The following is a 27751-nucleotide window of genomic DNA, read 5'->3' as shown; positions in this document are numbered from 1 at the left end:
AACAACCCTTATTTTTAGTACTTTTCATTTTAAATTTTTATAATATTTTATAATAAATACAATTGGCATATTATATTTGATTAAAAATAGAAACGTCAAAATGTTTTGTTTTTTTTTGTTTTCTTAATTTTCAGAGAGGAATACAGAATGACAAAATAATTTTTACAGTTTTTTAATTACCGCAAACATAAGTGCATCATACTCAAACTATAATTATTTAAGTGTATATATCATCATACATGTTGCAAATCTAAAATTAGCACATACATTTTTTTTTTTCTTTACTTTTTAAAAAAATTATAGAAAAAATATAAATGATAAGAAAAAATTAAAATAATGATTAAAATTATAATTACATTATTATTTGGTATTAATTTATCAATTGGTCAAATAAATATTGGTAAATAATTTTATAAAATTTAATAAATTAAATAAAGGAGGAAATGTTGTGGTATATATATATATATAAATTTATTTCAATCAAAATGTATAATTGGGTCAACAAATTAATTTCATAAATCAGGTGTAATTACAGTTATTACCACATTTACAAGTATATTTACAATTATGTGTACGGACTATGTGTATATAGGCAATATATACAAGTATGATAAAGAAAGTTATTGAAAAATTAATAAAATAATAATAAGTGTAATCAGATATTATGTGTAGTTAAAAATTTTACTTGAAATTTGAGTAAAATTCAATCGTATTTAAAAATATTTTATTATTGGTGAAATTTGAATGGAAATTGCTAAAATATCAGCATTATAGCCGTATAATTTTGAAAATTTATAAATTTTATTAAAAATTATTCTCTAAATGGTATGATTATTCCTTCAGACACCAACGAGTTTCTTATTTCTCATTAGTTTGTCATTATAGTTTTCTTATATAATTTCTGTTTCAAACAGTTGTGCGTGTATTGTCGGACATTTTGTTAAAGAAAACTGTAATTTAATTGCCGTCAAGCGTTATTTTACTTTAAAAACTCTTTAATAAAACACTCACACTGTAAGAATTTATTCTCACTTATTATGAAAAGCATATAACGTGCGGTTATTAAGACTGATAAAGTCAACAATTTTTACTAAAGATTTCCTTGCTTTCACGCAACTCAATACTTTCTGTGCCCAACAGAATGAACTTCCCGATACTTTTAATATATTTTTCTTTAAAACATTTTTATATTTAATACCTGTTGAAAATCATTTACACCTTCCATATTGTATGATTCATTCAAATAAAATCATTGAACAAGTATTTTAATAATATGCTACAATTTTCACACCAGAAATCAAAAACTCATATATAGCTACATAGAGTATTTAAAAATATTCAAATTATTTTGTGATTAAATAAAATGTTCAATTTAATACAATTGAAATGAATAAAGTAATTTAATTTAAAAATTTTTAATAATGTTGTATAAGACCTTTTTTTTTTATATTCATTACACATTTTCAACAACAATTATTTGAATATCTTTTTTTTATATAAAAAGTGTTTACGCAAAACAAACATACAATATGTGCGTATATTAAAGTTAATATATATTATATGTATAATATCGTATATATAATATATAGGTATGAATATAAGTATGTAATAATATGCATAATTGTATTTAAGTGGTTATTGTATAAATTTTTATTACTCGAAATTATGGTTTTTAAATAATTCAATTTAGATGCTTCAAATTTTAAGAGGAAAATTTTCAGATGAAAATTGAATTATAAGTATATATACATATATATGTATTTATGTATGTAGTCATTTATTAGTAATCGCATATTGCGGTTATTTTGTGTTCTGCCACTTGTAAAAATAAATTATAATTGTGTAATAAAATTAATAATATCATGAAAATAGCTTAATAGAATTTTTTTATAATAAAAAAATTTAAGTATTTAAATATTGAAACTCTATATGTATACATGTGTGCATATATATATATATATATTAAGAAATAGTATGTAAACACGTGAAATTTATGAAAATATTCACAAAATTGATCAAACAGAAATACATACATTCTCTGTCAAGTAAAATTTATTTAACAACTTTCAACCCCAGCCGACAGCCAAATTTTCTAATTTTTTCAATCCTAGAAGGGATATAAGGCTGATATTATAGGAGTCATGTCTCAGTTTTATAAAATAATTTAAGTTTTGCTAGGCCTAGTCATCTGCCTAGTTTACCTTTATGTTCAAATATTTAAGGTTATATGATGTTTGTCGTTTATTTCAAGATCCAGTATTATAATAGATAATATTATGGTATAGAACCTTCAGTTCAAGAACCAATTACAAAAAAGTAATTTTTTTTACAGAAAACAACTTGCAAATTAGTAAAAGAACACTTCCTACTGCTGATGTTACAATTACATATTAAATTTAATTTCTTCCTACAGAATGAATCATAAAATCTGTACGATATCTGTTTCTAGGAACATTTCAAATGTATAACAATTTTAAAACTGCTTTGATGCATGTTTCTTATATTGTAACATTAAAGTATTTTCTATATTTGTTACTCAATTGCTCCATAGACTCATACTCCAATAGGTTTGTTATATATTTTAAAAAATTTTTAAATTAGTAATAATTGTAGGCAAATTGTTTAGATAAGTATAATTGGTTCCAAGTTCTAAAATCAATTTAATTTCCATATAATTTCTGAATCTGACATTTTATTTTACAAAACAAAAACTTTTCTTTATACCTTTATATACCCTATATATATATACGTTCCTATCCAGTAAATATTCAAAATCTATTATACCTTGTAAATTATTTAATTACATAGAAAATTTTCTTTTTTTATAGAAACAGTATGAGAACCTATAAAATACACATGTGCACACTATATGTATAATAGCTAGGTTTTAAAATAATTTTTAAAATTGAATTTTTAAAACCTTAATATACCAAAAAAATAAAATACGTGCATTTTAAAAATCCAAAATTTTGTATTGAATATTTAACAGAAAACACATAATCGGAACAAATACATAATGGTACCTGTATATATTGGAATTTATGTATACATGTATAAATATATTGGAAATATATACAAAAAATTATGTTATATATACATAAAATGAATTTATAAGCCATTGTACGTATTGTAAAAGTAAATAATATAGTTAAAAGTAGGCCAATAGCTATATATGTATATATATACATATTACATATTTAATATGTATATATCAAGGTATATCTATATATGTAAAATACACATTAAATAAAAGGCATCAGGTGTAAAAGTAATTAACTATTATAGGAATTACAAAATATTCTTTTTTAAGGAATTTGTGATGACCAAATTCAATTCAAAATATATATGTATGTAAACACTTTGTATATACTAACTGAATATTGTATATATATATATGTATATATATAAAATATGATGTGTGTATTTATATTTAAGAACAAATGCTAAAATATTCATATTTAAAATGAACCGAATAAAATTTAATATTGATTCTCAAAAAATTTGAATTTTAGCTACAGCTATTCAAGAAAATTAATAATTTATATATAAAATATTTTGTTAAATTTTAAATTAACTAATATTTACCAGTACTGATCACTATTCAAATAAGTTTAGTCACACTTAGCTTCTAAAACTTTAAACTGCATGCTCATTAATTTTTGCTATCCATTTGAAGGTACAAACTACTCATGAGTAATCAAAACTGAATACAACTACACAAACACAAATAAATAATTAAATTATCCATGCAGTTACATTATTTTTCGGAATTCATGTTTTTTCATGAAACTTCAATATAAACAAGTTCCACATAAACAGAAATTTTGTCACATTTCGCTATCATTGTCCATGATTTTCTGCAATAATCACTGTTGCCGCTATTTTTCTGTGTAAGACAAGGTTAAACTAATAGGTGCGGGAAAGTACTTTCTTTTAATATTTTTTCTATAAGTCTTATTTTTTGTTAGGCCTCTAAATAAATTTTTTTTGTTAAGAGGCCAAACATCTACTCGGTGATACATTTAGTTATTATATTTGATCTTTTCACACTTTTCTAATATTACTCTTAAATGACCAACAATAAAACTATAACATCATTTTAAAATTATGTTTGTCATACAAAATCATACTTGTTGTATAAGACAAAATTGCGTCCTAATACAATTTTGATTTAAAATTTTGCGTTGTACAGATCGGAATATTTTTTTGACTTAACATATGTTCAAGAATCAACAATTTATTACACGATTAACAAATAATATTCTTAAGACTTTATTTTAAATTTTCAATTTAAATAAAGAATTTTCGATATTTGCTCATAACTCTTGTACCCGAAGTAATTACAAAGGTTAAATATATGTGTACTTAAGTATTTCTATAAAAACTAAATATCTTTGTATACATTTATAATGAATATTAATAGTATATAGAAAGAGTAACATTAAAAATTTTCTGGACATACAAAGTAAATAACTAGGATTTATAAAATTCCATTTTGTATTCATCTTAAAGATTATATAAAATGTTTTATATACCTAAAACACGTTTACAAAATGTTTCAAAAAAAAAAAAACAAAAATTATTTGTTTTCTATAGCAATCTTTTGAATGACTTTTACATTTCTACACATCAACTATTATTCTAAATTATTTATTTTACATTTTAATTTATAGGTCTTGTTACAGAATCACTTAATTCTTTAGAGGAAAAAATATTTTTGAAAGCAATTGAAGATGCCAATTTAAAAATTTCAGACAATTCATTAGAGGGTAAAGTGGCTAATGTTGCCGAAGGAAATGTTTTTGATATGTCACGTAAATTATGTGATTTATTAAAGGTTTGAAAATATTTTTCAAGTACATTATGTATTATTCATTAACTATATAAGGAGCTTGTTCATTTTTAAATAGGAAAATGTTGCAATGATAATTGGTCCAACATCACCAGCTTCAGCTGAACATGCAGCTAATATTTGTGATGCAAAAGAATTACCATTTATTGATATAAGAATGGATTTTTTTAATCGAATGTCAACTATAAATCTATATCCATCTCCAAGTCAATATGCTGAAGCATTAAAGGGACTTATTGATGCTTTACAATGGTCACAATTTACAATTCTTTATGAATCTGGTATTAAAATTATATACATATCTAGAAAATAATACAAAAAAAATTATTTTTCTAAATTTTTTAGCTGGTGATGATCTTATTTTGGTTAATGAATTAGTTAAATTATTTGGAACTGATATACCACCAATAAATATTAAAAGATATGATTTAGATTTAAATGGAAATTATAAACCAATTTTAAGAATAATAAAAAAATCACCAGATTTTTCATTACTTGTACTGGGATCTACAAGAAGTCTTACAAATTTTTTAACACAAGTAAGAAATCTTAATTATTTTAAAATTTTTAATAAAACATTTTTTTCATTTTACATATTTTTTTTAAGGCTCAACAAGTTGGAATATTAACTGATGCTTATAGATATATAATTGGTAATTTAGATATGCAAACAATTGATTTAGAACCATTTCAATATGGTGAAGCAAATATAACAAATTATCGTATGATTTCACCAGAGCACAAAATTATTAATGAATTACATGAAATTTTAATACAAGAAAATGAAGCTTTACAAAATGGTAAGTTGGATATAACAAATGATAGAATGATGATAATTCAAATTGAATAATTCTAAATATTTTTTTCTGTGTAAAAAAGTAATTGTTTTAGAATATTATTTTTTTTTAAATCTATATTTAAAAAAGCTTATATAATATAAAAATATTTAAAGTAATATGAGTATATAACACTGATATTTGAACTAAACTGATATTTGAACTAAAAAATAATTTTAAACCAATTACTATATTATGTGTTGAAAATCTGTTATACTTGATTTTAATATTAAATTCTTCTAAAATATTTAAATAATTTAAGAGAAATTTAAACAAAAAAATCTGACAAAATATTTATTTATATTAAATGTTTAACAAATTATACTGTTGGTGAAATATTTGAGTGACAATGACACAAAATGTCAAATAATTGTCAAGTGTTATATACAATTAACATTTAATTTGATTTTTATATTGTATTTTGTAACCTAAGATATTAAGAACATTCTAGAAAGTAATTTTCTTAAAAAATGACATTATTATTTAATAATTACGATAGTAGTTAGCCTAACATTTCAACTAAAGATTAATTTTTACAACAATTGGTTCAAAGATATTGGATATGGAAAGCTTCTAATTTATAATTGAAAATTTCTATATAATAATTTCTATATTATAATAATAATAGCTATCACTAAACAAAATTTTGACTTCATATAGTTGATAAAATAATTTTTGATTCCGTCATCGGGCCCTGATATTAAGTGTTAATCGAAATTAACACAATTTCCAAAAAATAAATTTTACATCTAAATAAATCTCTTCATATACTTAATAACTAAAATATTACAAGAATATTAAAATTCCTACCATTTCTATAGTTAATTTGCATTGAAATTTCTTTAGTTCTTATAAATTATTAAATTGACGTATGCTAGTCTCATGTTCGTCTCAAAGGAGAACAATTCCATTGTTTTTTTTCTTTTCTTTTCTTTACATTTTCTATATAAAAATTATTCTATATTTATATTATAATTTTTTGTAACAAACATCATAATTTTTTGAAAAACACGGAAAAATTTCATGATTGTTGTATTACACATTTATTTTTTTCATTCATTCTGTTATATATGGCATATAAATCTTCTTATATACATAATATATATGTATATATATTATAATAAAAATCATGTTGTTATAGTAGACACTTTACATAATTTTTTATCCTCATGAACATAATGGTATAATATTGGTATATATATATAAAAAAAAATATAAATGTACATAAAGCTTTTGTTCAACATTATCCACAAAATTGAGGTTTACTTAAAAATTTTTTAATTTAGTTTTACGTTGAACACTGACAATGCATAATTAATACAAAGAATTTTTATATTTTCTATACAGTCTGATTCAATATATAAAACCTTTTAGGTTTTATTTTGGTTTTACCGGTAATTGTAATTGTTGGTTTAACCGACCATTTTATATAATATTATATAATTAGAGAGAAAATCAGTATTTATTGGAAAAATTCCAATTTATAAATTAATTTTTTAGTGTAATTGGAACGAAATCCTAAAAAATGTGCTAATTATTTTATATACTCGCTTCCCCATCAGTTTATTTCTCCTAGGGGTTGTTTGTTCCGCAATAGTTCATTATGCTGTTGCGTAGGCATTCTGTTAAAGTAAGAAAATAATTTTTCTATTAAAATAGAAAGACGACGACTTAATTCTTTAACGAAATAGCATTGAAAAATATGAGGTAACTGTTTTTTAAATAAATTTTTCAAAAATTTTCTCAATTTTCTCTTAAATGGCAAACTGTTAAAATCGGAAATTTTAACAGTTTCCAAATATTAATAGATTATTTATTATTATTAAATTTTAGTTTAAAATATTGGCTTACATCTCAAAATAAACAAGATCTTAAATTATTTCTTCGAAACGTTTTCGTATTTCTACAAAAGCTTTATAATGAAAATGTCTTCTTTTCTTAGTCAATATTCCTTGTATTTTTGTTTATCCCCTATAAGTATGCAAAATATCTTTAAATATGCATTTAATAATAAAAAGAATTAGTTTTTGGGTCACTTTGGAATTAGTTCAATAAAAGAAGAAAATTAGAGAGGAAAACTAAATTTTCAAGGAATTGATTAAGTCACACATTATCTACAAAGAAGTACTTATTCCATAGGATCAATCCTCCAGAATGTGATCCTTTCTGTAGTAAGATTCTTTTGATGAGAAATGTCATTTTTACTTGCAGTAGAACCCATGCAATATTTCAAAAATATGCGGTAACTGTACCGGAAGCCTTGGTTTCAATTATGGAAAATGTCATAATAGTAAAGAAAATTATTGCGTCATTTGCTTAAAAATTACCTTCGTATATCAAAATAGTGTAAAAATAAAATCTTATAGTATTGTGTAACATTTTTATACTCTTGATATTGTTATCCAAAAATGAATCTGTAAAATAAATAATTACAGTTGACACAAGCCCTAAATATGGTCCAGTAGCCCAAAGTGTAACCAATATATCCTTATTTATAAGCTATATTTTAGATAAATAAATAAAGTTTTCAAACAAACTACTCTTCCTAAACTAGTCGTAAACTAGATTTTCCAAATTATTTTATAATTTTTTAATATTGGAAACCTATAATTTGCGAGATTTATTATGCTGTGTCATATAATAACTAATTGGAACTATTTTAATTGATTACAATTGGAAGACAAGCTTTTATCACTGTGCATTTATCAAAATCTATGACAAAATTTTTCGAAATTATTACCAGTTTAAGCTTTGACTTTCTTAAAATATTATTCAAAAATTTACCTTGTATCAATTTGCACTCATTCATTTATTCAAATGTTAAACATGGGAATATGCGGTTTAAAAAAGAAAAAGAGACTACGAAAAATGTCTTTTTGCCTTTTTTATTTTCCTTCTTTTTTTTTTATCAAAAATATAAAATACATCCTTAAAAAAAAATCAAAACAAATAAGCAAAAAGAAAATCCAAACAACAACAATTTTTATACTTTCTTAACTATTTTCATATTCAGTGACATGTGCTGTATCATCACATATGGCATTACTATATGATGGGGTTCAACTTATTGCAGAAACAATTGAATATGTGCCTGAGGGAGCTGTTGAATTAGGATGCGAAACGGATAATACTTGGGAAAAAGGATATACAATTGTCAATCATATAAAATCGGTAAGAATACGAAAAAAAAAAAAAGAAGAAAATTATAATAAAAAATATAACAGAAAGAATTTAAGAAGTCCTTTTTGAGATAATCTACATATTTTGTACACCGATTTCTACTTATACTATATAGTTCTGCATACACACTGCGCTATACTACATATATGTATTAGCAAATCTTTTTAATATAAATGTATATTTTCACATAATTATTTTCAAATAAAATAAATTATATATGTGTGTGTTTATATGATATATATTTATAAGGTTATACAAGGTGATGCTGTAAGGAGTACAATATTTTCTTTAAAATTTAAAGAATGCAAATGAAATTTTTCTTGTTTTATCCGTTGCTAGGAGAAAAATATTTTGATATTCCACAAAACTAATTGAAAAATTTTAACTTGAATTTTTTTATCTTATAATGCTAATCATTCCGAAAGTGTGCAAGACACGGAATTAAGTAATACCCTAGGTTCTATTCAATTCTATAAAACTGGGGTTATAGCTAAACGAATTTTGAAAAATATTAGCAAAATTTTTTTAAAATCTTTATACTCGTATTAATCAGATCCTTGAGTCATACGACATTACCTCTAAATAGAAATTCAACTCCCATTTTTGATTATTAAAGCGGTAGCATATAATGTTGTACTTTTACAAAATCACCCTGTATATTGAAATTCTGAATGAATTTTGATTTTGTTTTCTTTTTTGTTTTATGTTTCTAAAATATGAAAACAAAAAAAAAAATTATAGCTTATTATCGATGGTATAACTGGAAAAATCGAATTTGATAATGAAGGTGTTAGAGCTGATATCATGTTAGAAGCTGTTGAATTAACAGCATCTGGTATTATGAAAATTGGTACATGGAGTTCATCAGGCGGTTATAATAATGATAGAGTAATGTCATCATCAATTTTAGAAGCTGATACACGTTCATTAGCAAATAAAAGTTTTGTTGTTATAACAGCTCTGGTATAATTAAAAAATATTTCAAATTTTTTAATTAAATAAATTTTAATTCAGTATTATGAAATTGTAGAGTGATCCCTATGGTATGCTAGTTGATTCTGCTGAAAAATTAACTGGAAATGATCGTTTTGAAGGTTTTGGAATTGAATTAATACAAGAATTATCGACAAGATTAGGTTTTACATACACATTTCGTTTACAAGAAGATAATAAATATGGTAGTAAAGATGCTGAAGGCAATTGGAATGGAATGATATTAGAAATTCTTGAAAATGTAAAATTTAAATTAAACTTTTGTGATTTTTGATTAAATTATTTTTAATTATTTATTTTTTATGCATATATAGAGAGCTGATCTAGGAATTACTGATTTAACAATGACATCAGAACGTGAAAGTGGGGTTGATTTTACTATTCCCTTTATGAATTTGGGTATGTTTTAAATTTTAAATTATTTCAAAAATTTATTTAATATGATTATGGCAAGTTTGTGACACCGGTACAACCGGTTTTCATCAGGCAACAACTCTCGTACTCTTCTCTTTCAATTTTATTAGAAAGTTTATGTAAATATAAAAAAAAAAACAAAGAGAAAGAAAAACAAAATAAGCAAAAACAAAAATATCTCAAAATTTTACTTTTTGATAATTGAATGAAGTTATGCTTTACAACAGCACTACATACGGATAATAGATGCATTAACGATCGTGCATCGTAATTAATAATCGCGTGAACAGAAAAACTTAATTTTTTTATATCAAAATATTTCGTGTGTTATCATTTTAATTATATTTATACTTACATATATATAAAAATTATTTCTAATTACATTGTATACATATTTACAATTCGTATATACGTACATATACGTATTATAATTTACATTAAATAAAAATTACCAATTTTTTGTTTTTTCAATATTTTTATTAAGCTTCGAAAGTATTGGTATCATTGGTGTACGAGTTTGAACGGAAATATAACATAACTTGATTTTTCGGTATTAATAATAGAAGTTAAAAATTTATTTTTAAGAAAAATTTATTGTTAAATTTGAAGAAATACGATATTAATATGAGATACGACTGATATGAATACGATATAATTAATTAATTAATTAATAGAAATTATACTACAGTGCTTTTATATTACACACCAAAAATTAATTCAAGAACTAAAGTTTAAAATAATAAATATAATTTTAAAAATATATTAAATTTAATTAAAATTGTTATATCGTAAATTTTGGCTATAATATTTTTGTTTATCATATCAACATTGGTGATTTAAATTGTTATTCTCTATTGCTGAACTCTTGTTAGTGAAATCCACACTTGAACTCGTACTAATGAACCCAACTCGAACTTGTGGTAGTGAATGTTAGGAGTTCTGTATATGTTTTAAATTTTCGAGCTATGAAGTAATTACTTTTGGGGTTGCTTCGCACTTGGTCCTATAATTATTTATGCAGCTATAACCAAGTTTTGTCGAAATAGTAATTGTGCTACCAGACTCATTAATAAAAAATTTAGTAATCGTATGCCTAATGTGTAAAAATTTGGTTATCCTACCGCAGCGAATGACAGACGTACGATCAGAAATAACTAAATCGATTCAGAATTCAACGATGAGCAGGAACATATGTTTAAAGAAGAATGTGTGTGTACTATATCAGACCTTCTAAATTATTTTGGCTCTAAAGAGGAAGGGGAAAAGAGAAATCCACCGGTACCAAGAACTGCCTAAATGGGCTAATTGTATACCTCGGAGGATCGAGTTAATTTAACCAATCATAAGATCATATCTGCCTGCCTGCCTTGGCAATTATTAACAACCACCTTAAATTATTCTTGTTTAGTTTTTCCAACTTTTTGAAACATTTAGTTTTATACTAGATCTCCATTGATTTCTCTTCAATATTCATTTAACCAATACATTTACTCCATTACCCGGTTTTAATTTGCGAACTAATCGGGCGAAATATGCATACAATAATACGAGTATTCACGAACCATTTTTTAATTTTTTTTTAAAATTTATAGGAATAGCGATTTTATACACAAAACCTAAGAAAGCACCACCAGAGGTAAATACATTTTTCACTCCATCTATTTATCTTTTTATAATTTGAATTAAATAATAATTTATTTTTAATATTTTAGCTATTTTCTTTCATGTTACCATTCTCTGGTGAAGTCTGGGGTTATTTAGGTGTTGCTTATTTAAGTGTCTCAATAAGTTTATTTATTTTGGGTAGATTATCACCTGTGGAATGGGATAATCCATATCCTTGTATTGAAGAACCAACTGAACTAGAGAATCAATTTAGTTTTGCGAATTCAATGTGGTTTACAATTGGTGCTTTATTACAACAGGGATCAGAAATTGCTCCAAAGTAAGAAAATATTAAATAATTAACACATACATCCACACATCCTGAAATTCGAACGCAATATTAAAATATTAAAAAATGTTTATATTTTTTTTTTAGATTTTATTTATTATCTATGTATATATGCATATAAGTACATAATACATATATAAATGTGTGTAGAACATGAATATTTCATCTCATATAAAATATACAGCCTTCATTTAAGGATCTAATAAAATTATTAAAAATTCATAATCTTATTAAAAATTCATCACATTGTTTGCTTTCATCTTAACATTCACCTTCATAATCATCAATCAGTTTTAACATTCTTAAATCAAAACGATTTACACACAACTAAGGAGAACTAAGTAAAGGTAAGTCTTATAAATTTTCGTTGAAACACTGCTTTTTTTTTAACGTGACACTTTTAAGTAAAATTTCAGGTCATTGATTATTAAAGTCTATGAATAATGTGATTTTTTTCTCTCTTGTTTTTTTCTTTTCGGAAAAATTTCAGAAACTTTTTTCTAATATTTCAAATATAAAAAGTTATTAAGGAAATTTTGGAATGTTCTTGACATTGAAAATTTTTTTATCTCCAGTTAAATGTTACCTTCAGTAAAACAAATCAATTTTCGTGTTCTACTTAAAAAAATGTGAGTTCTATTATAAAATGAACGAAAATAAGTAGAGTAAATCGTGTCAACCCGGCAGGAGCCTCATAAATGAGTTAGTGAATGATGTGGGTTGTATGATAATTTCCACACTGCTTCAGACAACCTTGTATTTATTTTTTATACTGGCTTTATTTTTAATGTAAGAAGTGATCAATTTCAAGGAACCAAATTTTTTTTAATAAGGTTAAATTACTTTTCAAGTTGTATGCTAAACCTTAATATATATGGGTACGAAATTGGAATACTATACCGGCAACTACCCAAATCACTTTCTTGACCATATACGAATTAAATGTGGTTTTGGCATTAACTGTGTATATAATAAATATACGAATTAAATGTGGTTTTGGCATTAACTATGTATATACTCGTAATAAATTATTTTAGAAAACTTGGAGAACGTAATTCAATTATCTTATCAACACTGAATAAACGAAACGACAGATATGACTGAATCAACTCAGAATTCAATAATAAAAAATAATGTATAAGTATGTTCATGCTCATATGTCAGTCCGTAATTTCTTATGATTCGAAACGGAGTGGTAAATTTAAAATATATATCTTTCGAACATACTTTCGTACGAGATAAAAATACAAATTCGAAAAATTTTAGTAGATGTATAATAGCATATTAATATTATTTCGAAAGTTCGAGATAGGAAAGTAATTCCGAGGCAGAATTCTGAATTTCCCTTAGGTAACGCGACAGATCTGGAACTACTATCTATAGATATAGTATAAACTCCATTTCAAAACGTGAAGAATTTTGTTTCTGTCAAATTATCGTGAAGATTTTTCCACTTAAATGCAAAATTTCAAAATTTTTGGATTATTTCTTCAATTACATTTTCTTTAACTACCCTGTTGTTATTTGGAATTATACGTAAATTTTCCTTAATAACAAAATTCACCACCCAACACATAATTACATTTTTTATGTATTTGAAAATTATTATATTTATATTTTAGATTTATATACATAAAATAAAATAATTTCAATATCAAATCTAAGAAATCATCTAAAACGAATTAATTTTTCAGAATTCATTTTAATTACGTCAAACCCTAAAAAAAGGATTTCTACACACCGTACTCATATAATATAAAATTTTAAATGTATTAATTATGTTTGAAGGTGTATGACCTTGACTTTCAATTTAATTCATTTTAATTATAATATTCATAAATATTTTATAATCAATCTATAATTCTAAGATTTTTAATTTTTAATTTCTATCTTATTTATAGCATGATTTTTTTTAAATTATACAGTCACGGGTATTTTACGCAGGCAAGAAAGAAAGAAATTTATTCGTCTTAAACGGGTAGAAATAATTATCGAAGATATATGTTTACAAACCGAGTATATCCCAACGATAACTGAAAAATTGATTGAGATTTGTAAGCTCATCAAATTTCATGTAGTTGGGATCGGAATAGTTATTCGAGGAGCTGCAAAACTTAAATTTTATAAAACTGAATTTATTTATGCTTCTAATAAATATTCTCATCTAATAAATATCTCATTCTAATGAGATCCTCCATATAATTTTAAAAGAAATTTTAACAAATCTTATAAAAAGTTCAAGTTAAAGCAGTCAAACAGTTACAGCATTGTTTGAAATCGTGATTCAAGTGAGATTTCTCACATTTGCAAATCATGAAATCAGTAATTCGTGCGGTTACTCCAGATTTGATGAAATTTCTATAATATACCATTACATGTTTTGGTTTAAAAAAAAATTAATTTCTATATTTTGTTATTCAACAAAATTATCTAATAATTTTTCAAAATTTATCCAAATTTTTCAAATTGCAAATTTTATCCTAAAATTTCAATGAAATTAAATAATTATTTTTATAAAATTTAAATTAAAAAAAAAAATTTTTTTAGAGCTTCATCAACACGAACTGTTGCATCAATTTGGTGGTTTTTTACACTAATTTTAGTTTCATCATATACTGCTAACTTGGCTGCATTTTTAACAGTTGAAAATCCTGTTACTATTATTGAAAGTGCTGAAGATTTAGCTGCTAATAAAGGTGGTGTACGATATGGAGCAAAAAAAGGTGGAAGTACATACAATTTTTTTAAAGTAATTTTTTATTTTTATTTTTCAAATTCAAAGCCTCCTAATAATAATTGTTCTAAATTTTATATATGTATATGAAATTTAATGTGTTCGGATGATAGGATGCTAAAGATGAAACATTCCAAAAAATGTATGAATATATGAAAGATCATCCGGAACATCAACCAAGCACAAATGCAGGTTTATTAAAAATTTTATACAATATTTAAAAATTTCTAATTAAATTGCCATAACTTCTTTTTTTCTAGAGGGTGTGTCCAGAGTTGAAAATCCAAATGATAATTATGCTTTTCTTATGGAATCAACATCTATTGAATACGTAATAGAACGTAAATGTACATTAACACAAGTTGGAAAAAATTTAGATGAAAAAGGTTACGGTATTGCAATGAGAAAAAGTAAGTTGAATTTCTTCACAATTCTATATGGGTCTAATAAGGTTCTAATTTATGAAAAAAAAGGAGAAAAACTTTAATAATATTAAATTTTAGATTGGCCATATCGAGATGCTTTAAGTAAAACAATATTAGTAATGCAAGAAGACGGTTCACTTTTAAAAATGAAAAATAAATGGTGGAAAGAGAAACGAGGTGGTGGTGCTTGTGCCGTAAGAAAAATTACATTTTTTTTTCTTTTACATTTTGTACTTTTATTTTCCATTTCTCATGAAATGAAAAGAAATTCGATAGGGCGTATATTTTGTATATGTATGTATATTTTTTGAACAATTTTACGATTTCATTTTATAAAGATTTACACTCTAAATTTTTTAACATGTAGCTGTTAAAAAAAAAAAAACATACTTGAAAAATTCTATACGAATTTTATAATATCCTTAAAAACAAAAAAAAAAAAAAAAAAAATTTTTACTGAAAAATATTTAGAACAAATTTACATTGAAATTTTATTGCCTTCGTTCTTTTTATCCTTTAAAAAAATTTTCACTCTTCGACAAGATTAATTTCACTGTTTTCTTTTTCGTAAATCTCATTGAATTTTATTAAGACAGATGAAATGTACATGCTTTGGTCTTTATGACTGAAAAGAGTATATTCCTGTTAGACCATATGTAACAGGTTTTATTTTTATGAAGATTTACCACATTAATGGAATTTTTATCAAAGTTTTCTTTTGAATCGAGTCGTATCTCTTAGAATTCATAAGTAATAATTTTTGGAAAAACCGAGAACCAAAGTCATGGTTTGTGCTCTTAACAAATTTTTTTTAATAATTTTGTAAATTCAAGTAAAATTTTAAATCCAAGGCTTACAAATTACTCTTGCTTCTGCATGAGTAGATCATAAAACATTGCAATCACGTGAAATTGGAAATTCCCTGCGGAATAACAGTTTCTCGTTATGGTGTGGGTCAATTTTTCATTGCCACCTTTTATATGTGTACAATCTATACAATGATCCAAAATTTATTAATTGATTTCAATATTCATAATCAAAATAAAAAATTATAATCAAAATATTTGCTTATAAAACACTAAGTAAAATTTTTGTGTTTTAAACAACAAAGAAAAAATGTTACATGATTATACGAGAATAAATTTTTAAGAACTCTTTTTAAGAACTTCCAAATTATTTTATTTTTTAATATATTCATATTATTTTTTACATATATACATACATACTATCTTCAAAATAATTTCCATTTACATGATTATCTGTTTCTTTTTTTTTTGAAGATCACGTTATAAAATTTAATATAATTTTATGTTCTATTGAAATTTATTTATATAAAGTACTAGGTTACAACATACAAACAAAAAAAAATGTAATAAGTATATGAATTTCCAATAAATTATGTATATAAGTATTTTATAAATATATTACGATACTATTATGTAAAGCATATGGCAAGATGCGTGTCGATACAAGTATACCATTATTAAGGAATAAAATTTTCCTCACAAATTTCTTGAACATAAAAATTATACAAGCAATTCTACTATACTACTTACAATAATAATTTTCTCGAAATAATATGTTTATAATAAAAATTTATTTGAAAATATTTATTATGTAAAGAAGATTTATTTTACACATATACATATATGCATATTAAAAGATTCCAATACACTTTGTTATACAAATGAATAATTTTAGTAAAAAACCACATATAAGATTATTTTTAATGATTCTGATAAAAATAGTAATTTTCTTTAGTTTTACAAAAATAATAGCATTACTCAAAAAGAAAAATATAAAACGAGAATAAATGTAGTTGACAATGTCAACTCTGTGACACCCGTACGAATAAAATGATTTGAAATGTCAGAGATAATTGACATACAGTTTCATACAAACTCCCGATTTTTATATTTCTAGTGCTTTTTTACACATACGTGGTAGTTATCATATAAACTTATACAATCTAAAAGAGTTTTACTGAAAATGATGCCCACATCACCAAATTCGTTTTTTTAGCTTTGTACCTTCAATAGTTTCTGAGCTGTACATAAACAGATATCCGAATTAGCTATCCGAATTAAGTTGTATTGCAGCTACCCGAACCAGTACCTCAATCATTGTTCAATTTAGATAGCGTTCTGACATTTCACGGCAAATTAACGCTGACAAAAAACGTGTACTTGAGTCTATATCTCAGGCCATTATTTCGGGTATAAATACTAAGATAATTAGAAAAAAATAATAGTTTTGCAAAGTATACCACAATTCACTGGAATAAATGAAGAATTTTGCTATTAGTGAGAGTAATTAAAATACATATATAATAGGTATCTATACCCTTCCAAAAAATAAACAAACAAAATGTTATAATTCTTGCAATTAAAAGAAATCAAACAATTTGATGACAGTTTCTCTTAAAAAAGATTTTTCCTGTTACTTGTTTGCTTCAAATTTTTTGCAAAAATTTACAAAACTTGCAAATAGTAAATTTTATAATTCGGATGAATTCGATGTTATCTCAAAAATTTTTCGAATTCAACTTGTCAAACAACTTTTCCTCTAGACAAAATTTCATCCCTTACACGCGATTATGAAAGTATTTTATGGAATATTGATCAAAATATTTAGTTCATATATAATTGATTGAGTTATTACATAAAATTTATTCAAACCTTAGAAGTCAATTCCCATTTAAAATTTTATTCTATAGAAATTAAAGTTTCATCGTTAATTATCTTAATTTACTTCTCATTTTTCTATATGAGTTATTATAGTGTAATTTATTAATTCCCATGAAATTCCTATGAACAACATTTCATTTAATGTTCCACATAAAAAATTTTTCTTTCCTAAGATTTTAAGATTTAAATTACTTGGTATCATCAATAATCATTAAAGTTAGTACATAAAGAAAATTTAGAAAATTTTTATTCTAAATGAATTTCTAATAATTCATATTTCTATAAGCTTATTGTGAATAGGCAAACTCTAGAAACTAAAAAATCCAAAACTTCTCTTCTATATTTCTTTTCTTTCCAATCGTTCATAAAAAGTACTGAGAAAAATTTTGTATTCGAATTTTTTACCCCCTTCCAATTCTTATTATTGATTATGGGGGAAATGAAAATTATCATAATTTATTCCTTTTTTTTTCATAAAATTAAAAATTTAAATAAGTCCAAGAATTTAGAAATGAATGTTATTCATTAGTCAAATTTCTTTTCAAATTTTTCTTCTTTTATTAAGACTGCCCGTATTCAAATGAGAAGAAGAGTGTATAAATTCTAAAGTATAATAGTATGTGGGTATATATGTAAAAACAAGAATATAGTATGCAAAATTGCATATTTGAATGTCAAGGAGATAACACTTACATTTTATATTCCGTACTTGTATATACACAAACTCATATAGATGTGTCTATAAATTCATAATGTATGTAAATAAAACGTGACTAAATTTTAAAGTTACTAATGATAGACTTAAATCTATTCAAAAGGATGAAATTGAAAAGATTTGGTATTGTACATAATAAGGAGAGAAGTGTAATTTAGAGAAATATGACGTGTATAAATGTATATGAATCTACAGAGGAAATTTTAAATTAGATTCATAATGCAATAATTAAAATAATTTTAACATTACTCAAAAGATCGTCTCATAATTATTGAATTCTTTAAATATTATGGCACTATACAAATATTTTCAGATTAAAATTTTAAGAGAAATGAAAGAGGAAAAAACGAAGTCTTATGCTTTTACCGACCGTATTGTGTATACATTTTTTTAGGTTATGTGGTGGCAACAAATTTTGTATAATCAAGTTTTCAGTAGAATTGCAGAATAAGAGCTTAATACCCTCATGTATAGGGTATAAAGCTCTTATTCGCCAATTTTTAACCATAAACTAATTAAAACAATGAAAAAATTAAAGAAGATCCAATAAAAAATTAAAACATTGACTTTCGCATTAAAATACAATAATTCTAGTTTTTGAAAATCCCATAATATTAGAAACAAATAGCATAAATTAAATAGATTATGTAGGCCACAAAGTATGAATTATTTGTGTTGGAACACCTTCACTAATTTTCATATTAGAGAAAATAATTTCGTAAAAATTATTAAAATGATTTTGTTAAATAATTTTCAATTAATTGTAATAAATTTTTTCATAAGATTTAAAAAATATTATCAAATAATAATTATTTTCATTCTGTATACAGTATAAGTTTGATTTCTCTAAAAAATCAAAGCTATGCTCGAAAAAGACTTGATAAAATTTATTATTTTACTATTGAATAAATATAGTATAGCCTATAATTTGTACGACATTAGTGCAGACAATGATAAACTCAATGAATTCTAGTCTATTACGTGCACATAAATATATACACATATATATATACATTTATATTTGATATATTGATGATATTTGTTTAGAAAAATTACCCGACATAATGAATTAAATATTCTTTTTATAAGCCATTGCTCCTTTTTATAACTTTTATATTATTCTTATCATATTTTCTTTTTTGTTAAATACAGTGTCCTCTACTCGATACTATATACTTCCTAAGCAATAGTTGATCAATAGAATGAGCTTTAACCGAACAAAAAATAATGAGAGCTCAAAAGGGCTCATTTATGAGAGCTCAAAATTCACTTTTCAGTAGAACGTGACGGATGGAATGAACTCAATTTAAAGCTGAATGATATTCCTTCCGATTTAAAAGGCTATTTTAGTTGTTCAAAAAGTTCTAAGCGCAAAGTAAAAATTTTTAAAAACGGAGTTTTGTAGTTTTTTTTTAGTTTTTAAATATTTTTGAAAAGTGGAAAAAAAATTTTTAGCAAATACGAGTATGAATTTCATTTCCTTTCATAGTAGCTGTGTTGCAAGAATTTAAACTCAAGTAAATTTCAAAACTTTAAAATTTAAAGCAAACACTCAGTTTAAATTGCTTGAGATTATTTATTTCAAAGAGTCTCGAGGGTAATTTTTACTACGACCGTAATTTATGATTACTCCATTACAAATATTCGGAGCAGGATTTTCGTACATAATTCGGAATCGACAACATGAAATTTAGAATTTTTCGAATTTCAAAGCTATGAACGAAATTCAAGCTTGTGATTACTCGTAGCTTTTGACGGGAAGTGAAAAAAATATTAAAAACAAATTATTTTTAGAAAAAAATGTTCTAGTGCCAGAACACTCTTTATATTTGTATATATATACACAAATAATTTTTTTTCCATCTAAACAAATTTTTAATTGACCTTCTTTATACCCTTTTATCTATATTTATTTGACTCTTTTACCAGTTAGTTCCGCTAATGATTTTATCAAAAACAAAAAGCGAAAAAAACAATTTCACTTTGATAAATTGCAAAATCAGATTCTGCTTATTCGCATGAATAATCTTACATCTATTTTAGATTTTTATTTAATTATATAATCTATAAATATAATGTTATTTTAATTTATTCTTTCGAAAAAAAAACAGGACAGCGGTGCTGATAGTGGTGGAGCTGTTGCTTTAGAAATTGCTAACCTTGGTGGTGTATTTTTAGTATTAATTTTAGGATCTATATTCGCTATATTTATAAGTATTTTTGAAAATTGTTTTGCTATAAAACAAGAAGCATCTAAAAATAAGGTAACGATTTGGTTTATCATTTATTGCTAAAAAAATAAATATTGTTAATAAAATTTATTAATTTTTTTTTTTTAATTTTCTTTTTGGATTTTCTCACAACTTATATATTTATGTAGACATCTTACAAAAAGGCTATGTTCGATGAAATAAAATTTATATTCAAATGTTCCGGAAATGTTAAAACAGTGGAAGTAAATCATTCATCTCATTCTCCATCCAATGTATCCGTTGATAGCAATGATGATGATAAAAGTGTAGATAAAAATGTAAATGATAAAAAAGATAAAAATGATAAAAATGAAAAATAAATTAAGAAAATTTTAAAAAATCATAAGCTTATGCTAATAAACCAAATATTAATAGAAATTTTAATTATACAAATTAATTACTGTCCTACTTATTATTATGAAACCTTAAATTATTGTCATTATCATAACAAACCTGTATACCATTGTGAATGTTTTGAACATTCAACTTTTCAAATATAATATTAAATATTTTGATTATTAACTTAAATTTATTAATTAAATTAAAATTTTCACAATAAATTGAAATATTTTAAATAAATTGAATAATTGTTTTATTCAATTACCATATTTGAAATGTTTTAATCTTCAATCGGAAAATTCTCAAAAATTATCATTAATAAACCACACTTTATCAAACTAATTTAAAATAAACAAATCGAACCTTATGAAGGATAAGCACATTAATAAAATTTTGCATATATTAATTTTTGCGTTCGATTAAATTTTGATCACAATTTAATCAAATCAAACAAAATGTTTGATATCTAGCACTTTGATTTTAATGATTATAATAGTTTTATTGTTTATATTTGTAATTCTATCTGACAGACAGTTCGAAACGATCCAATAAACACCGAAAAAAAACGCTTTTTCTTGTATGAGATTAAAAGATATACGCTATTTGTAACATTGTACTCATTTCAAAATGGGACTTTAATGGTAAAGTCAAAAAAAAAATAAAATATAATTGTCAAAACTATTTTAAGTCAAAATCATTAAAAAGTGACAATTAAATACAAAAACAAAATTTGAGTTTTCTCTTTCTTACACTTTCCTCAATTGATTTGCTTTTACTTTTTTGGAAAATTTCCAAATTTTTACTCTCTATGGATCATAATATGCCATTTTTTTTTTCTTTCAATGAAAATTTTCTCATTTTTGTTTGTAAACATTCAAAATCATAGTATTCGTACCGAATTACAAACACAGAAATTCGTGTATGTAGTACCCACCCTATAAGCATAATAGAGTGGTTTATACAAAAAGAAAACAGTTCTATTTTTAAAATAATAAATTTAAAAAAAAAAATTAAATACTCAATTTGTTTTTCTCTGTCTCTTTCAAAAAGCACATGTATTCATTTTGAAAATTCTTCAAATACACTCAAACAAAAACTATATTTGAAAATAAGTAAATTAATTATATTTTGCTTGTGATAAAATTAATAGTGACAGTTTTGTTTTATAGTTTTTTCTAAAATTTATTACCGAGATTCTACTTAAAAGAAATTTAGATTCATAAGCAGTAAAAAAACTAATTTAACTATCTAGATATTTTTTTAAAAATTTAGAAATAAGAGGATTTTGGATAATTCAATTTAAACTAAGGTACTAATTTAAAATAAGTTCTATAAATTCCAACTGCAAAATCTGCAAAAATTGCATGTTCAAAAATTATAGCTGTGCTTAAAGGAATTTCTGAGTTTTTTGAAATTACCACAAAAGTATTATATATATATATGTAAATTAAGATATTGAAGATACACGAGAATGTTAAAAATATTGAGTCTATGCAGATTTGCAAGTATGTTTGAAAAAACTTTAAAAATTTAATTAAGAAATTTTAATGCATAACTGCCAATAAAATAATGAACTGTAATTGGATGTTTAGAACTTTTAATTTGAGGTTAAAATAACATTCTGCTCTGATTTTAAAAATAAGCCAATCTAACTACAAAAAAGTGCATAAAACTTGATTTTTTCCAATCTATTTTTTCTGAGTGTAACTCAAAAAATATTTTTTTTTAATTATTCTTGATGAGAAAATCTGGGGCATTTTATTCTTATTCTTAAAAAATCTCGTCATTTTTTTTTTCGCAAGAGATCATCGCTAAATTATTTTCTTTTTAAAATTTTAATATTTTTTACGTATATTTTATAAATTTATAAAATTTAATATTTAAATTACAAATTTGAAAAAGAAATTCTACATATTTTTTTTGGAAAAAAAATAAAAAATTTAAGAAATTGAAAAAATATTCAATAAATTAAAAGTAAATTTTTTTTTTTTCATAAATTTTCCAAGCAAGTGGCGGATAAAAGAAGAAAAAAAAATTTTTTTTTCTTTCAATGTGAAAAGTTATAAAAATAAAATTATGTGTAAATTTACTGTTCTTTGTCCTTTGTGTTGCAATTCAAGTTTTAATTCGATCGCATCTTTGCGAACAAATTTAATTAAAGCTATAGACTCTCCAATAAAATGTCCAATATGTAATGAAATAGTTAACGGTTTAGATAAATTAACTTTACATTTAATTAGTCATAATGGTATTATTAATTTAACTAGCAGTAATATTCATAATAATAGTAATAATAATAATAATAATTGTGATAACAATTATGGTAATAATAATAAAATTACCAATATTTGTGATAATAATAATAATATAAATAATAATAATAATATAACAACATATGAAATTTTAAATGATAGCGTTTTAATAAATACAAATAATAAAAATCAAATTGAACAACAAATTAATTTACAATCACAACAAAATCAACAACAGCAACAAAATCAACATCAAATTATACAAAATCATATTAATCAAAATATCAATGATAATTTAAATTTAAATAATTCAACCCACGCATTTTATTTTAAAAATGACCCTATAAAATTTATAACCCCTATAGTATTAACAACAGATTTTCTAAATAATACGACAATGTCAACATTAGCATCATCATCATCATCATCAAAATCATCATCATCATCAGCATCACCAACATCATCGATGGTAGCATCAACATTAATATCAAGGGAATCAAATATGATTCCGTCAATTTGTTCGAATATAACAAATAAAATAAATCACTGTAATCAAGAAACGTTACAACAACAACAACAGCAACAACATCAACAACAACAAAATAGTATATTTAGTAATGGTACAGCATCAATTTTACAATTAAAACAATCACCCAATAATAATTTACCAAATAATTTGATTATTATCAAAAATGATAATAATTTGATTAAATTAGAAGAAAATCAAGATATGGAAAAGACTAACTGGTAATTTTTATTTAAATATAAAATTTTATTTTTAATTTATGTTAAGTATTGCTTACTTTCTCTGGAACAACCATCGGCAAACTTTTGTGGGTTATGGGCAAATATGTGCTGTATGAGTATAAATATGCGCCACTCGAGTTTCTTACAATGCCTACTTATATATTTGCAAATTTTTGTGTTTTAATTTGCATTTGTACACCTTTTTTTTGCAAAAGAGAAAATTAACTCAAAATCTTAGTCTTTATTCTCTTATTGTCTCGAATTTCTGACTTTGTTGATTGTTCTTTTTTTTTGACAAGTACCACATTTGTGGTAATATTTATTTTATGTACCTATATCTATATATTATCTATATGATTGAGTTCTTAAAATTTTTTCGAAAAAAAATTTTCAAATTTTAATAATAGTCCCAATCGAATATTTTTTTTGCAGAATGATTTAATTTTTTTAAAATTTAATTTATTAATTTTTATTAAATAACTATTAATAATTTTAACATAAATATTTTTAAAACAAATTTGACGCAAACTAAATGGAATTTTTGCGTTAATTAAATCACAATTTTCATTATCTTCGCCATTTCGTCTTTAATTTCAACTAGAATTTTCATTAATTTTTAATGAATTCAAATCTTAGAAATCTCATATAAATGTCATATTTAAATTTTTTTGTAAATATTAAGTACTATCTTGTCAATTCATTTCCGACACTCACTTTCTTCGTGTCAATTCTAATACACACCATTTAAAGGAAGTTAGAAAATTTTTAAAAATTATTTGCTCCAAATATTTTAAAATATATTATTAATTAATATTATACAATTAATCAAGCATAATTTTAATTTTATATTTTTAGCTCAAATTATGGAAAAATTTTTTTTAATACCCAAATTATTGAAGATCAACTTACACCAACACGATATTGTGACGAACATAGATGTGATATTTGTGGTATTACTTTCAGTTCTGTTGATGTATTTAAAAAACATGTTCAAGTTATGCATCAAATTCCATTAGAAACAAATGATTTTAATTCTACAAATCCGAAATTAACAACTACTGTAGTTAATAATTATGGACAAGGATTATATCAATGTCATCTTTGTTCAAAATCATATAAAATTAAAGCAAGATTACGTTTACATTTAAAAGTTAAACATTGCCTAAATATTAATCCAGTAAATAAAAATAATAATAATTGTAATGAAAATAATGAAAATATTAAGAATAATGCAACAAAATTAAAAATTTGTGAAAAAATTCGTATTCTTACAACAAATTTGAAAGCAACAAATACTAACGTTGTTACAACCGCAACAACTGCAGAACCAATTAAAATTGAAGCAATTGACATTAATAATGATGAAATTGGAAATGAAAATTTACAAGATATTCAAATTGTTAAACCTGAACCAATACCAAAACCATGGAAATGTGATATTTGTTCTAAATTTTATACTACAAAATATTTTTTAAAAAAACATAAAAGAATTCATACAGGTTTGTTTTAAAATAATTTAATTATTATTTAAAATTTTTAATCTATTATAAATTAAAAAATTAAAAAAAAATTTTAGGTGAAACACCCTATAAATGTAACATTTGTAATAAATTATTTACATTTCAACAATCTTACCATAAACACTTGTTGTATCACAGTGATGACAAACCACATGTTTGTAAAATTTGTAATCGAGCTTTTAAGGAACTTTCAACGTTACATAACCATGAAAGGATTCATAGTGGTGAAAAACCTTTTGAATGTGAAATTTGCGGTGAGTTTGTTTCTTTAGAAAAGTAGAAATATATATATATATATATATATTTTTCATAAATTCATCTGCTTGTTCTATTTCTATATAACACATGTTTGGTTTTAAATCCTTTAAAATTTTAAACATAAACCCTCAATGGTATTTTTAATATAAAAAACAAAAAAACAAAAAAGAATTGCACATTTATTATTTAAAAGTTGAAAAATTTTTTGCGAAAATGGGAATTAAAAAAATATTTTGGATTCCTTGATTAAAATTTAATCTTTGTCATTTGGGAATAAAATACTCGAACATGAAGTCTGCAAAAATTTTTTGAATGAAACAGTTTACGTAATGGTATAAGATTATTTTCATTGAAAAAAAATTAAATCAATGTTATTTGTCTTGCTCATTTAACAAAATATTTTCAACACTCCTCATATGACTTTCCGTCAAATTTTTTGTATAACAAATTAAATTAATAATTACTTGAAGACAATAGATCACGATAAAAAATTTAAAATGAAAGCCATAATGATTCACGAACAGAACTTGCAATATTTTTAATTTGTTCAAAAACAGTTTGAATCTATTTGTATATTTTTTTTTATATTTTTATTTTAAGGCTTATTAGTGTAATAGTTTTATTAACTTTGCAAATTTTGTTTTTATAGGTAAACGGTTTCGGCAAAGAGTTTCAAATTATGTTCACCAAAGGACACATACAGGTAAATAGAATTATTGGTATATGATATAATTATGCTCGTAATTGGTTGATTTGCACTTGCAAATTTGTTGAAAATTCAGCCTAATTTTAAGTGCATATTATAAGTGTTAATAGTCAAATAATTGTTAACTGTATGCTATCGTAAATAATTTTATTTTTCCGATTATAATATAAAATTATACATAGCAATTATAATATTATATTTTTGTTTTCGTTTTTAGGTGCTAAACCATATTCCTGTGAATCATGTTTTAGAAAATTTCGTTATAAAGTTACCTTAAGAACTCATAAATGCTCAACACTTAATGAATCATTAAAAATCGAAAAAACGAATGACGAACATAATGATACAAATCTTGATCAATTAAACAATAATATTAAAATTGAAAATTTAGAAAATAAAATTGAAAAATTAAAAAATAATAATAATACAATAGAAAATTTATCAACAGTAGATGATAATTTACAAAAACTTTTACAAAATGTTGATATTTTACATGGATGCGATGATTTATTACCAAATTCAATTTCAAATGATTTAATATGCCATAATAATGATTTTAAAGGCAATGATTGCGATATAAATAAAGAAATAGCTAACAAATCTATTGATGAACTTGTTGCAGAATCATGTAATAAATTGGGTATTGGTAATTGTAATAATATGGAATTAACACAAAATTATAATAGTAGTCCAATAACAAATGATACTCCCTCACCATCTGAACAATTACAACATTTATGCTTGTATTCACCAAATTCAATTGAAGATAATCTTAATGTACATTTAAATATCAATGATGATTCATTAAAACAATTTTTATTTGAAATTGAAAATGATTCAAAACATTCTTAAAATAATAATTTATTAATATTTTTAATTAAAAAAAA

General features: G+C 23.4%; 1 protein-coding gene across 1 annotated transcript; it reads left to right on the top strand.

Moving 5' to 3' along the window:
* Positions 1-208: 208 nt before the first annotated feature.
* On the top strand, positions 209-27751 carry LOC129612981 (glutamate receptor ionotropic, kainate 2-like). The gene is made up of 22 exons (XM_055526848.1): positions 209-400; positions 4674-4837; positions 4911-5133; positions 5198-5391; positions 5460-5652; positions 8702-8859; positions 9610-9831; positions 9899-10102; positions 10176-10260; positions 11868-11911; positions 11988-12220; positions 14777-14978; positions 15077-15155; positions 15224-15373; positions 15467-15582; positions 20902-21054; positions 21171-21245; positions 24013-24380; positions 25236-25879; positions 25957-26154; positions 26808-26861; positions 27082-27751. The coding sequence occupies exons 1-22, from the start codon at positions 337-339 to the stop codon at positions 27714-27716; spliced, it is 4458 nt and encodes a 1485-aa protein (XP_055382823.1). The 5' UTR covers positions 209-336; the 3' UTR covers positions 27717-27751.

Source organism: Condylostylus longicornis, unplaced genomic scaffold, assembly GCF_029603195.1.
Source record: "Condylostylus longicornis isolate FDR11 unplaced genomic scaffold, ASM2960319v2 ptg000080l, whole genome shotgun sequence".
Lineage (NCBI taxonomy): Eukaryota > Metazoa > Arthropoda > Insecta > Diptera > Dolichopodidae > Condylostylus > Condylostylus longicornis.
This window is presented reverse-complemented; position numbering and strand designations above follow the sequence as displayed.

Coding starts and splice junctions, on each gene's coding strand:
- LOC129612981 (XM_055526848.1), top strand. CDS start 337: ATGATTAAAATTATAATTACATTATTATTTGGTATTAATTTATCAATT. Junction 14,979..15,076: donor GTACATACAATTTTTTTAAA/GTAATTTTTTAT, acceptor TTCGGATGATAG/GATGCTAAAGATGAAACATT. Junction 15,583..20,901: donor GAGGTGGTGGTGCTTGTGCC/GTAAGAAAAATT, acceptor AAAAAAAAACAG/GACAGCGGTGCTGATAGTGG.